The 11,395-nt window shown below is 60.6% G+C and overlaps 1 protein-coding gene across 2 annotated transcripts in view; it reads left to right on the forward strand.

Annotated features, from left to right (window-relative positions):
• FGD3 (FYVE, RhoGEF and PH domain containing 3) overlaps window positions 1–5,130 on the forward strand; it is a 40,768-nt gene extending 35,638 nt beyond the window's left edge. For both annotated transcript variants that reach the window (XM_043567264.1, XM_043567265.1), the window contains exon 18: window positions 192–5,130. In XM_043567264.1, coding sequence (XP_043423199.1) covers window positions 192–410 — 219 coding nt within the window. In that variant the 3' untranslated portion in view covers window positions 411–5,130. The remainder of the gene's footprint in view (window positions 1–191) is intronic.
• Window positions 5,131–11,395: the final 6,265 nt, after the last annotated feature.

Raw genomic sequence — 11,395 nt, forward strand, 5'->3', positions numbered from 1 at the left:
CGGTTCCCACAGCCCAGAGGGGCCTGGGCCACACTGCCCGGGACCAACCCCGCTCGGACTTGTGTGATCTGCGGCCTCTGTTTCCCCGGCTGCTATGAGTCACCCCTCTGCTGCCCGCCGGTGGGAAGGAGTGGTCAGCGGTGCCCGGACCACAGAGACCCAGGTGCCAACCCACCTCTCCTTTGCTGCAGGCTGGCCGGCCGCCACGCACCATCCCCCTCTCGGGCTGCACAGTGAGCGTGCCGGACCCCACGGAGACTCTGGACACCAGGCATGTGTGGCGGCTACAGCAGGCCCAGCAGGCCCTGTACCTGAGCACCCCGTCGGCAGAGCAGCAGCAGCGGTGGCTGCAGGCCCTGAGCGCAGCTGCCCGTGGAGACCTGGCTCGGGCCTTCCCAGGGGCCCCGTGAGCTGAGCCTCCGCCAGGTGTCCCCGCTCCGCAGCCACCACGGTGGGGCCTGTTGTCACCTGGGAGGTGGCGTCGGAGGCCGCGTGCAGGTGCAAAGGGCTCGGACCGCCGGGGGTGGACAGGTCACGGGGCGCTTGACCCTGAAGGGACCTCTCAGAAGTGGAGGAAACAGGCGCAGAGGGGGCAGCTGCCCACCCAGCATGTCTCCGCAAAGAGCCTGGTTCTGCCCTCGGCCCCAGCTGTGTGGCCTGGAGTGAGGGTGCTGGCAGACTGTCTGGTGTGGGGCGCCAGCTCTGGAAGGCAGAAGGAGCAACTTGGGGGTACCCGGGGCCTGGTGGAGGTCTGTAGTCCTGCCTTCCCTCTCTGCTGCCCCACCCCCGCCCCATCCACACCGTCTGTACCCGTGAGCTGAACTGTGACCGGTGGTGGACTCCACCCCTCCTCCACCCTGTCCAGGCCCCGAGGCCCACCTCCCCATTCGGACTGGCTGGTGGTCAGCCTGGGCCATCCCTGCGGGACCTCCCTGAGAAAGTCAGCGGAGGCCAGCAGAGGCCCGAGTTGTGTGTGCGGCCAGCGGCAGGACCTGCTTGTCTGCAGAAATAAATGCTGGCAGCCAGCAGGTGGGCACAGCCTCAGGGCAGGGGCGCCAGGTGGGGAAAGAGGGTGACAGCACAGCTAGGCCTGGGGGTATGGGGCCCACCCTGTGGCGCAGTGTAGGGCCTGGGGCCCAGCAGGCCCCTCCCCCTGGTCCCACCTGGTCCCCTTCCCCCCACACCCATGACTTCTGCTCTCTGTGTGGTGACTGAGCACCTACTGTGTCCGCAGGACCTACTGGGCCCTTCTCTCCAGGATGTGCCCACTTGACAGCTAAGGAAACTGCGTCCTATCACCCCAGACCCAGGGGGTGGCCGGAAGTGACCCACTGGGAATAGCAGCATTCCGTGGGGTGGGAGGAAACTAGCCCCCCCCCCACAGTAGGTGCCCAAGGAGGGGTCCTCACAGCTGCCCCCCATGAGTTCTCTGAGCCGGGGCAGACCTGGCCCTCTCCTCCTGCCCACCAGCCTGGAGTCCCCACACGCAGGTTTCCACAGTGATCCCAGTGGGGGGCCCTTTCCTCACTGGGCAACCTTGAGGGTCCGCTGGGAGTTATGTTCCACAGCAGTCCATCAGAGAGCCCCGGGGCCCGTGGATTTGGGACGAGATACTGGGAAGGACTCCAGCAGCCGCAAGACATGGTGCCTCGGGGTTTGGGAGGAACAGAATCCGGAGCGGAGGGCACCCCAGGGCGGGTGTTACAGGAAGAGCGTTCAAGCCTAGGGCAGGGCCATGAGGGGCCAGCAGGTTATAGGTGGGGAGCAGAGCAGGCTGGAGGCCGCAGGGCCTGGCTTCCCCAAGGTGTCCCTCGGTGTTGCTCTGAGAGGTGGGGGCCATGGGGAGGGCCTGGGAGTGTGACTAGATCTGTCTGACAGCAGCAGGGTTGTGGGGGCGCAGATAGAGACAGGGCCCCGGGTCCCCAGTGGGTCCCCAGGAAAACCCCTGTGATGGGCAAGTTGGAGGCTGCAGCTCCCGGCATTTAAAGAGATGAAACGCCAGTGTTCTTGTGAAACATCCTGATAAAAGTTAGCAACTACCACAGTCTGAAGTCACAGGTGAGTGGCGGTGAGCAGCCCCAGGAGGCAGGTCTGTCCCCAGGGGCCCCTCCTGCCCTGAAGCCCAGGGCCTGGGCACACTCTCCTGCCCACCCACGGAGGGTCCTGAGGAATGCCAGACGGTACGGTACATGGTCTCAGTCCCTGCCTGCCTAGCCTGATGCCACGCATAGGGGCTGTGGTTGGAGCAAGGGGGTCTACCTGAGCAGGTGTCCACAGGAGGAAGGGTAGCTAGCAGTCGGAGCCCAGGCTCCCATCGTGGGTGCCAGGGCCCACTGACCACCCCACCGTGGGAACATGTGTCCTCACCAGGCCCAGAGGGGGAAATACATTTGCCCGAGGTCACACAGTGAGGTAGGGACTTGGCTGGGTGTCGTCCACCTGTTCGTGCCGGGCATTGCTCGCACGCCTCCTCTGTGCCACCACTGGATTTCTGGGACTGGGGGGTCAGACGACACCCTGCAGCCTCTGGCCCTTCCACACGTCCAGCCTCATTTTCTCCTGTTCCCCACACCCAGGTGCCCCCGGCTCCGGCCCTGGACCTTTATTAGAACGTACCCACCTCCTTCCCACCTCCCTGTCGGCCCTTTTGAGACCGTGCTGGATGTACCTGTGCCCGGTCTCTACTTTTTGCTTGGATACTTGCCCTTTTTAACCTGTCTCTCCATCCAGCACGGAAGCTCCCGGGGCAGCACGGTACATCCACAATGGTGCCTGCCTCCTAGCAGGTGCCTGCCTCCTAGCAGGTGCTCAGTTGGTATCTGACAACAGGATTGGTGAAGGCTTGGGGATGCTGTTCTCTCCGTGTGGCCCCTGAACACCTTGGGCCTGGGATCTTTGTTTTACGGAGGAAACTGAGGCTCAGAGAGACCCAGTGGCTGCCTCCCCCGTGGTCTCCGGGACTCAGGGACAGAGCCAGCTTATCCTTGGGCGTCTGGTCCCATTGCAGAGATTGGCACGATGAGACCTGAGGGGCCAGCATGCCCCAGAACACTGGCAGAGGGGCATTTGGGTCCACTTGCAGCTATGCCTGTCCCCCAGGGGGACACTGAGGTGGCAGGATCAGCCCCTGAAGCCCCAGCTCATGCCAGACCCCACAGCTGAGGCCTTGAGGTGCTCTAGCTGTGGCTCCCACACCTCCTGGGGCCTGACGGTCCTGGCACCGGGCATCCAGGGAGAGGGTGGGCTCGGCTCCCCCAGAGCTGTTTGCACATATCTGCAGGTGAGCCCCTTCGGATCCTTCCAGGAGGCCCAGCTGGGAACCGAGGGTGCCATGGACCCCGACGCCTGTTCCTTTCGGGCACCCCCACACACACACAGGGCTCCCGGTGGGCAGGGTCAGCTGGTGGTCACCTCCGATCTCTGATATGGGGAGAAAAGGGTCACGAAGCCCCCCAGAACAGCACCTGAGTCCTTCACACCCTCCCCCTGTGGGACTCTACCCCCTCTGCATCCTGGTTCCCACCCAGCCACCTAGTGCACCCAGGAAGGAGGTCTGTGTGCCTCAGGTGCATGTCCATGTGGGCAGTGCTCGAGAGGCGTTCGGTCCAGGTGTATCCACCTGTCAGCACTCTTTCTCCAGATGATGCAGCTATGATCCCTAGGGGGCTCCAAGTGGTCCCCAGGGGAGTCTCAAGGGTGCCAGGGGCTCCAGGCTGTCCTGGCAGGTCTCCGGGTGGTCCCTGAGGGGTTCTGGTGTTCTGAACACCTGCTGTGAGGAGAGGCACGGCTGCTCCCTGACCAAACACCCTCGCACCCACCAGGGCTCCACTTTATGAGGGAGAGAACTGAGAGCCCAAAACGGTGAGTGGGGTCAGGGCAGGTTGTGGGGAGGAGCCAGGCGCCCACCCCACATTCTGCACATTCCATCCTGGAAAAACGGCCGCCTCCACCCTGCTGGCTCCCAGGACTGCCAGGCTAGGCCTGGCCCCGCCGGCTCTGTGGACTAATGGGTGTGGTGCCCACTTACGGGTGCACAGAGCGGACGGAGGCGCTGAACCCAGGAAAGCACAGCCCCCCAGCCTACTCGTGGGAAGCCTTGTGTGCAGCACTCCTGGTTGGTCCCAGGGGGCCCAGCCTTGGGCGTGAGGGGGCCAGAGGGCCCTCCTGGAATAGGAAGGAAGGGCCTCCAGGGGCCCAAACCAGGCCTGGGGAATAGAGCCATCTCCAGCCTCACCTGAAGCTGCTGTGGGAGAATGAAGCGTGTGCCGTAAGGTTTCTGCTCTCTGCTGCCTGCCTTACCCCACAGCCACCGTCTGTAGGGACCAGCCGGCGGCCGCCAAGATGTCCCCCGCCAGAATCCACACCGGCAGTACCTCTGAGGGGGACAAAGTTGTCCCCCTTCCTGCCAAGGCCGCTCTGCCTGCCGTGACACATGTCCCCCTCCCTGACAGGCCCCCCCTCCCTGTGCCTTATCAAAACCCAGGCAAGCAAGTAATGCCCCCGAAACACAATGTCTGCCCCCAAAGGGGCCCCAGAAAACTGACAACTGAGCAGCCCATCCAGGGTCATCCCCAGAGCAGGAAGTGTGTGCGGCCCTCGGCCCAGAACCTACAGCAGCCTCTTCTGTGTCCTCCCAAAACCTGGGACCAAGGGGCCACCGCTCTCTCCCGCACACAGGGGTGCGCTACGGCTCAGCACGGGGAGGTCCTCAGAGGAGATCAGAGCAGGGGCTGTGTCAGGTTTCTCTCAGTAGCAGATGCTGTTATGTGGATTGAATGCAAGGAGTTTATTGAGGAGGCCACCTAGAAAGAGCTGTGTGGGTGGAGAATGAGGTGGAGAAGGGCAGAGAGCCAACACAGGTGTCTCGGGCTGAATGGTGTCCGTTACCTCCAAATTCTCGTCCATCCGGAACCTCAAAAGGTGACATTATTTGCAATAAGGTCTTTGCAGATGTTGCTGGTTAAGCATAGAGCAGGGCCCCAAACCCAGTAAGTGCTTATCAGAAGAGGAGAGGACATTCCGGAAGGCTCCCCACGCTCCCAGGGGGAGTGTGGCCTTGCCCTCACCCTAACCCCAGACTCCCTGCCTCCAGAACCAAGAGAGAGTAAATTTCTGCTGTTTTAATCCCTTAATTTCTGTCGTTGCCAACTTTGTGGCCATTTGCACGGCAGCTCCAACAAACGGGTTCCGTGCGATACGGGACGGGCTGTGTGACTAACACCCCAAACTGAGTGGCTGTGGAGTTGCGGACGGGAGGAGTGTGGGGCGTGCTCCCGCTAGAAACGCGGGCGATGAGGGCACCCCCGGTGAGAGCTGAGACGGGACGAAGGGGAGGCCACCCTTGCCTCAAGGTGGAAAGTAGAGCTGGATGTTAGCTGAGGACAAATCGGGGAGGGGCCCTTGGGCAGAAGGGAACCTGCTGGGGTGTTGACTCAGGAAATGCCCTGTTCAGAGACTGTGGTCTGAAGAGACCCGAGGTGCTTGCTGCTGGAGAGGTCGGGGCTGTGACCCCCCGAGTCTGACAAAGGGGCAGAGCTTGGATCACCAGGCGAGGCCTGTGGGGCCCCTTGTCTGGCGGCGTGAACCCCTGTGCGGCGCCCAGGCTTGTGAGGACAAAGCATCAGGCCCTGAAGTCTCTGCGGCTCACGCTGCTGGGCTTCCGACTGGCGGTTTGGGTAATTTTGGAGGCCGTCTGATACCCGGCCTGGGGTGACTAGGGCAAGTGGACAGGGCCAGGGGGCAAGGAGGTGGCTGTGGCTCTGCACAGGCTGGCCTGCAGGTGAAGGCAGCCCTGGGGGCATCCTTTACCATCTCCAAGCACTGGGGGGGGGGGGGCGCCCCCAGGGACAGCACGCCTGGCAAAGCCTCAGATCACAGAAAATGAAAGGCCATCGGGAGGAGCCTTGGGGAGCCTTGGGCCCCGAGGGGCTTGGCTGAGAAGCCACGGGGCGGAGAGGGGTGCACAGGCAGCCCCTGCCACAGACAACCTGCCCAAAGCACCACAGCAGCACCAGGGTCTGAGCTCAAGGTCGCTGATGGTCTGGGCCAGAGCTCCACCTGGTGAGTGGAGAGAAAGAACAGAAGGGGAGTTTGCCCGAGGTGCCACCAGCACTACCCACCTGAAGCAGCTCTCGTCCGTGGACTCTGCTGGTGACGGCTGCCCTGTGCCTGGCAGAGATGAACCACGTGTGGTCCCTGCACTCCGGGTGGAATCTGTCTGCTCGTGGCCTCCTCAGCCCAGCCCAGCCAGGGCAGTAGGGAGGCCTTCTTGCAGGAGGTGGTACTGAGGGTGAGATGGAAACACCAGCAGAGCCACAGGGCTGGATGAGATGACAGAAGGCTTCGCTCCCAGGCCCTGTGGACCCGGGAGATCAGGGAAACGGCAGCCAGAGCAGCCCCAGGCGGCACTCCATGACCGGCTAAGAGGACACAGAGGCAAGAGGGCTGAGCAGGCACCATGCAGCCTAATCACCCCTTTGAGTCTGGCTTGCAGAGGTGAGGTGATGGCCACCCTCTGTAGGACCTGGGAGTCTCCAGCCTCTGAAGACTGCAGCAGCACGCTTCCCACAAAGGATGGCTGTGCTCAGGTGAGCGTGTTGTCCACTGTGCAAAGGCCCTGCTGAGCATGTAGCCACAATGAAATCCAGCCTGTGCTCACCATCAGGGCCTTGGCCCTCACCGACTGGGTTAGCCTCAGTGTCTCCCCTGGCCTCTGTGAGCCTCACGGAGGAGCTGGGAACGAGGTGGTCTCCAAGGAGCATGGTGGTGCAGGGGACAAGGGAGAAAAGAGAGCAGCAAAACCCGGATGGCCGTGAGCATGGAACCACCCAGGCTGAGAGGGGCCACTGTCAGAAATGCAGTCAAGAGATGCCCTCATCTCTGGTCGTGGGCTGTGCCCACATGCCCTCAGCCGGCCTCGCTCCAGGTGGCTAGATGGACAAAGTACACATTCCTCTGAACAGTCTAGAAAATGCAGATGAACATCTGGACGATGTGACCCGCGTCCCCTCCAGCGCTAACGCCCAGTCCTCCGGAGCCCTGGGTCGGCTGGTGCGTGTCTGTGTCCCTCGGAACTCAGCGGGGTCGCACCCACATTTGGGGTCTGAATCTGATCCTACTCTGTGACTTGGGGACAGCTGCTGGTGTGCCTGGCGGATACGCAAGGAGCGTTTGGGACAAGCTGGCCCAGTGCCCGGGCCCCCATGTGGCTCTCAAACTTGCTGAGGATCGTACCACTGAGAGTGAGGTCTGTCTCTCTCCTTGAACCTGAGCTCCACGGCCGCTTGGTGGACAAAACAGAACACAAGCGAGTTCCAGGCCACACTTACAGAAAGGGGCAACTCCCACTCCCTGTGTTCTGGGACACGTGCTCCCGGGAGCCAGCACCGTGCTGCGTGGAAGCCCCAGCAGCCCCCGGTGAGCCCTCTGCAGCCGGGCCTGGATGCAGATGCATGAGCAGAAATGACCGTCGTGAGCATTGCCACTGCCGTGCAGCAGCACGTCCCTGGAGCCCTGGAGCCCCAGCAGTGGTCAGGCCCGTGGCACGCCTCTGCCTCACTGCAGCAGTTGGCCCAGGGACAAGTGAGCATGTGGTCCAGCGCGTCCCTGGGAAGCAGTGTTGGGGACGCTGGGAGGGTGGCCCCCCTGCCCGGGGACCCGGAGCCCCAAGGGCTTTCAGAACTCGTCACCATGGCCCCTGGGCCAACGCTGGGGTTCTGTCTCTTGTAGCCGCCCAGGGCAGCCACTTAGCAAAATGCGTGAGTCATAGTCTTGAGCCTCAGTTTCTCACCCATCAAATGAAGACAGCACAGTGCTCAAGAGGGTTACTGGGAAGCGGGGTCATCAGCACAGAGAGTGCTGGGGCAGGGGCAGGTGTGCAGCCTGGCCCTCCCCACCCCACCCTCTGGCACACTTCTGGCACACTTCTCTGGCACACTTCTCCAGCGGTGGCATGAGCCCCTCCTACCAGCCCTGACGGTGGGCCGCATGCGCTGCACGTGCTTGGAGGCCCTGCACGTCTAGCGCACCCATTCTACAGGTGGGAAAACAGAGGCACAGAGAGCCGGACAGTCAGGCCCCAGCGTCTGGGCTTTGGAGCAGAAGTCTGGGATGAGCTGTATCACTAGAGGAAACCCCTCCCCTGCCGGCTGTGTCCCCATCTGTGAAATGAGAGCCCTCTCAGCACCTGCCAGGGTCCAGGGCTCTCTGATCTATCCATTCGGATGGCCTTAGCCAGCCTCCCCGGCTGTATAGGGGGCCCCAGCAGTGCCTCCCCAGGCCGTGAACCGGGCCCCAAGCCTGGGCCTCTGAGGTGCCAGAGAGAGAGCTCTGAGCATCCACAGGCATGGCTTGGGGGAGGTGGGAGCCAGACTGGAGCCCAGAGAGGGGCGGGGCTCGTCCGAAGCCAACCACAGTGTGACAAGGGGGACTGACGGGGGCCACTGGGCACTGGGCCTGCGGAGCATGAGGGGCAGGCTCTCACACTTCTCTGGTGACCGGGGACTCCCTGGGCAGGTGCAGGCTTCAAAGAAGCTTAGCCAGCTCATGAGCACTAAGCCCCAGGATCGCCCTTGACCCTCCCGTGCACTTGTTACAGCTTGGCTCGCCTGAACCCTGCTCGAGGACGAGCCCCCGCCCCCCGCAGGCCCCAAACCCTCTCATTCTGGTGAGTGGCCTTGGATGGGACAGTCCCCTTCTCCATGCCTCAGTCTCCCCATGTGCAAATGAGGGATTATCACGCGTCTTTTCACAGTGGAGTCCCGACTGTCCTGTGAATGTGTGCAATCATTTACAGGGACCCCACCCTTAAAGGTTTTACTAGCTTCCTGTTTTCTGACTAGAGAATGGCTTCATGCTTGTTGTAGAAACTCCAGCACAAAGAAGACGCAAGAGACAAGAAACGGTTGCCCAGCGGTGGGGGCGGAGGAGCCGCGGGGTCAGCCCCGCAGGCTGTGTCCCTCCTGTGAGGGCTGTCCTGCAGGAGAGGCTGCTGGGATCTAGTCGGTGAACCCACCACCTGCTCTCGCCCTCCAGGGAAGCATGTGGCCCCAGGCCTGTGTCCCCGCAGGAGCCCCAAGCCGTCACTGTCACTGTAAACCTGTAGGCAGCAGCTGGGTGTCGCCTGGGGTGACTCCCCCACCCCCCACCCGAAGGCCCAGGCAAGCTGGCTTGCGAGGCGGCTGGCCAGGGATGACAGCCCAGCAGTCAGAGCTGGGGCCTGACAGGGAGCAGAGTCTCGCCTTCTTGTGGGGCAGCTGAACGGCCAGTGTGCGCACGGGCACCAAATGGCCTGACAGAAAACATTTTGGGGAAATTCAGCCCAAACATTCGGCTCATTGGAGCTACAACCTCAGGTTACTTTTTTGAAAATTGCTTTTAATTAAAAAAAAAAAAAAAAAAAAAAAAAAAGGAGGCAAAGCCCATTGAGGCCACACTGCTTCCCTCTTAACCATCTTTCGATAGAACTTTCTGGAGTTGGTCCACGGTAAAAGATTTTTAGGATGAATATCTCACGTTTCTATCAACTAGAAACAAACAAACAAAAATCAATAATATTTAAAGAAGGGACACCTGGCTGGCTGAGTCTGAAAAGCATGTGACTCTTGATCTCGGGGTCATGAGTTTGAGCCCCATGCTGGGTGTAGGTTTTACTTAAATAAATTAAAAAATATCTATATATCTATATATCTATATCTATATCTATATCTATATCTATCTATCTATATATATATATATAGGAGCGCCTGGGTGGCTCAGTCGGTTAAGCATCTGACTCAGGTCTTAATCTCACAGTTTGTGGGATCAAGCCCCTCGTCGGCCTCTGCCCTGACAGCATGGAGCCTGCTTGGGATTCTCTCTTTCTCTCTCTCTCTCTCTCTCTCTCTCTGCCCGTCCCCTGCTCTCTCTCAAAATAAATAAATAAATAATAAATGTTAAAAAAAGAATATTTGTTAAAATTTCTTTTTTCACATTTTATTTATTTTTGATAGAGACAGAGTGCGAGTGGGGGAGGGGCAGAGAAACAGGGAGACACAGAATCCAAAGCAGGCTCCAGGCTCTGAGCTGTCAGCACACAGCCTGACATGGGGCTCGAACTCACAAACTGTGAAATCATGACCTGAGCTGAAGTCGGACGCTCAACTGACTGAGCCCCCCAGGCGCCCCCCCAAAAAAAGAATATTTAAAGAAAATAAATAGCATTTTACATTTCTACAGTTATTATCCGATTTGAGGGAAACACACCAAAAACCACACCTGCCCCCATCCAGGCTTATGAACAGCCCCCCTCCCCCAGGCCACCAGGGCCCATGGACACCACATCAGTCAAACTGGGGGCTGAGGAAGGTGCCCATGGGACCCCTTCAGGAAGAGGAGACCCCCAGGGTAGATCCTCCCCATCCCCTTGATAGGTCTGGCAGCACAGGTATGAGCCCACTTTACAGAGCAGAACACGGAGACCCAGGGCCTCAGACCTCTCTCCCCTCACTGCCTTCCCTGGTTCCTTTCCACGAGTCCATTCATTCCACAATGTTCCAGCGTACTGCTTGCTCCCAGTTGTAAACTGAGATGGGCGGGTGGTAGGGTGTGGGCCAGACCCCAAATGCAGAGGCCACGACTTCAATCAGCTCCCCAAGGCGTCCGTGTGGGTTCTTGCTACCTCTCCAACAGCCACCTACAGGTTCCTTCCTGGCCCCTTACACCTGCACAGGGGGAGCCACAGTCCTCTCTGAGATTCAGCACAGGCTTTGAGGTCGCTGTAGGGGCTGTTTGCAGGTAAACAGGGAGGGCTCCCTGGAAGGGGGGCTGAAGCCTGAAGGTAAGAGACCCTGGCATAGCCCAGGCACTGCTCCCAGTCTGGGCCAGGACACAGAGAGGCTGGGGCCCTGGGCAGCTGGGAGGGCGGAGGGGGGCGGGGGGAGGTGGCAAGGGGGTGGGGCCTGAGGGGCCCACTTCCAGCCTTGATCACTGCAGGGCCTCCGTGATCTCAGGGTGATCTCAGGAAGGTGGCAGAACCTTCTCTAGCCCCCAGATGAAAACACTAAGCTTCGTGGCATCGGGGTGGGGGAGCTGTCAGAGTCACAGTCTCAGCCATGGATGAGGGGACAAGGTTTTGGGGCAGGGGGTGGCCCAGGCAGTCTGTCATCTGAGGTGGGCCAAGTGCCTTCCCCACCTGGGCCTCAGTTTCCCTCCCTGCACACAGTCAGCGTTGCCGGGCTCTCCAAGAGGCCCCGGAAAACATGGATGGATGCAGCAGTCCAGCACATGACTCATATCAGCCACGGACCCACCTCTAGAACCGACCCCAGTGCCTCCTGCTGCTTCTGATGGCTTTCGTGGCAGGTGGGTGTTCTGAGCTGTGACAAGGGACACGGTTTCCCGTGGGATGTGGCAGAGG

Source organism: Prionailurus bengalensis, chromosome D4, assembly GCF_016509475.1.
Source record: "Prionailurus bengalensis isolate Pbe53 chromosome D4, Fcat_Pben_1.1_paternal_pri, whole genome shotgun sequence".
Taxonomy (NCBI): Eukaryota; Metazoa; Chordata; class Mammalia; order Carnivora; family Felidae; genus Prionailurus; species Prionailurus bengalensis.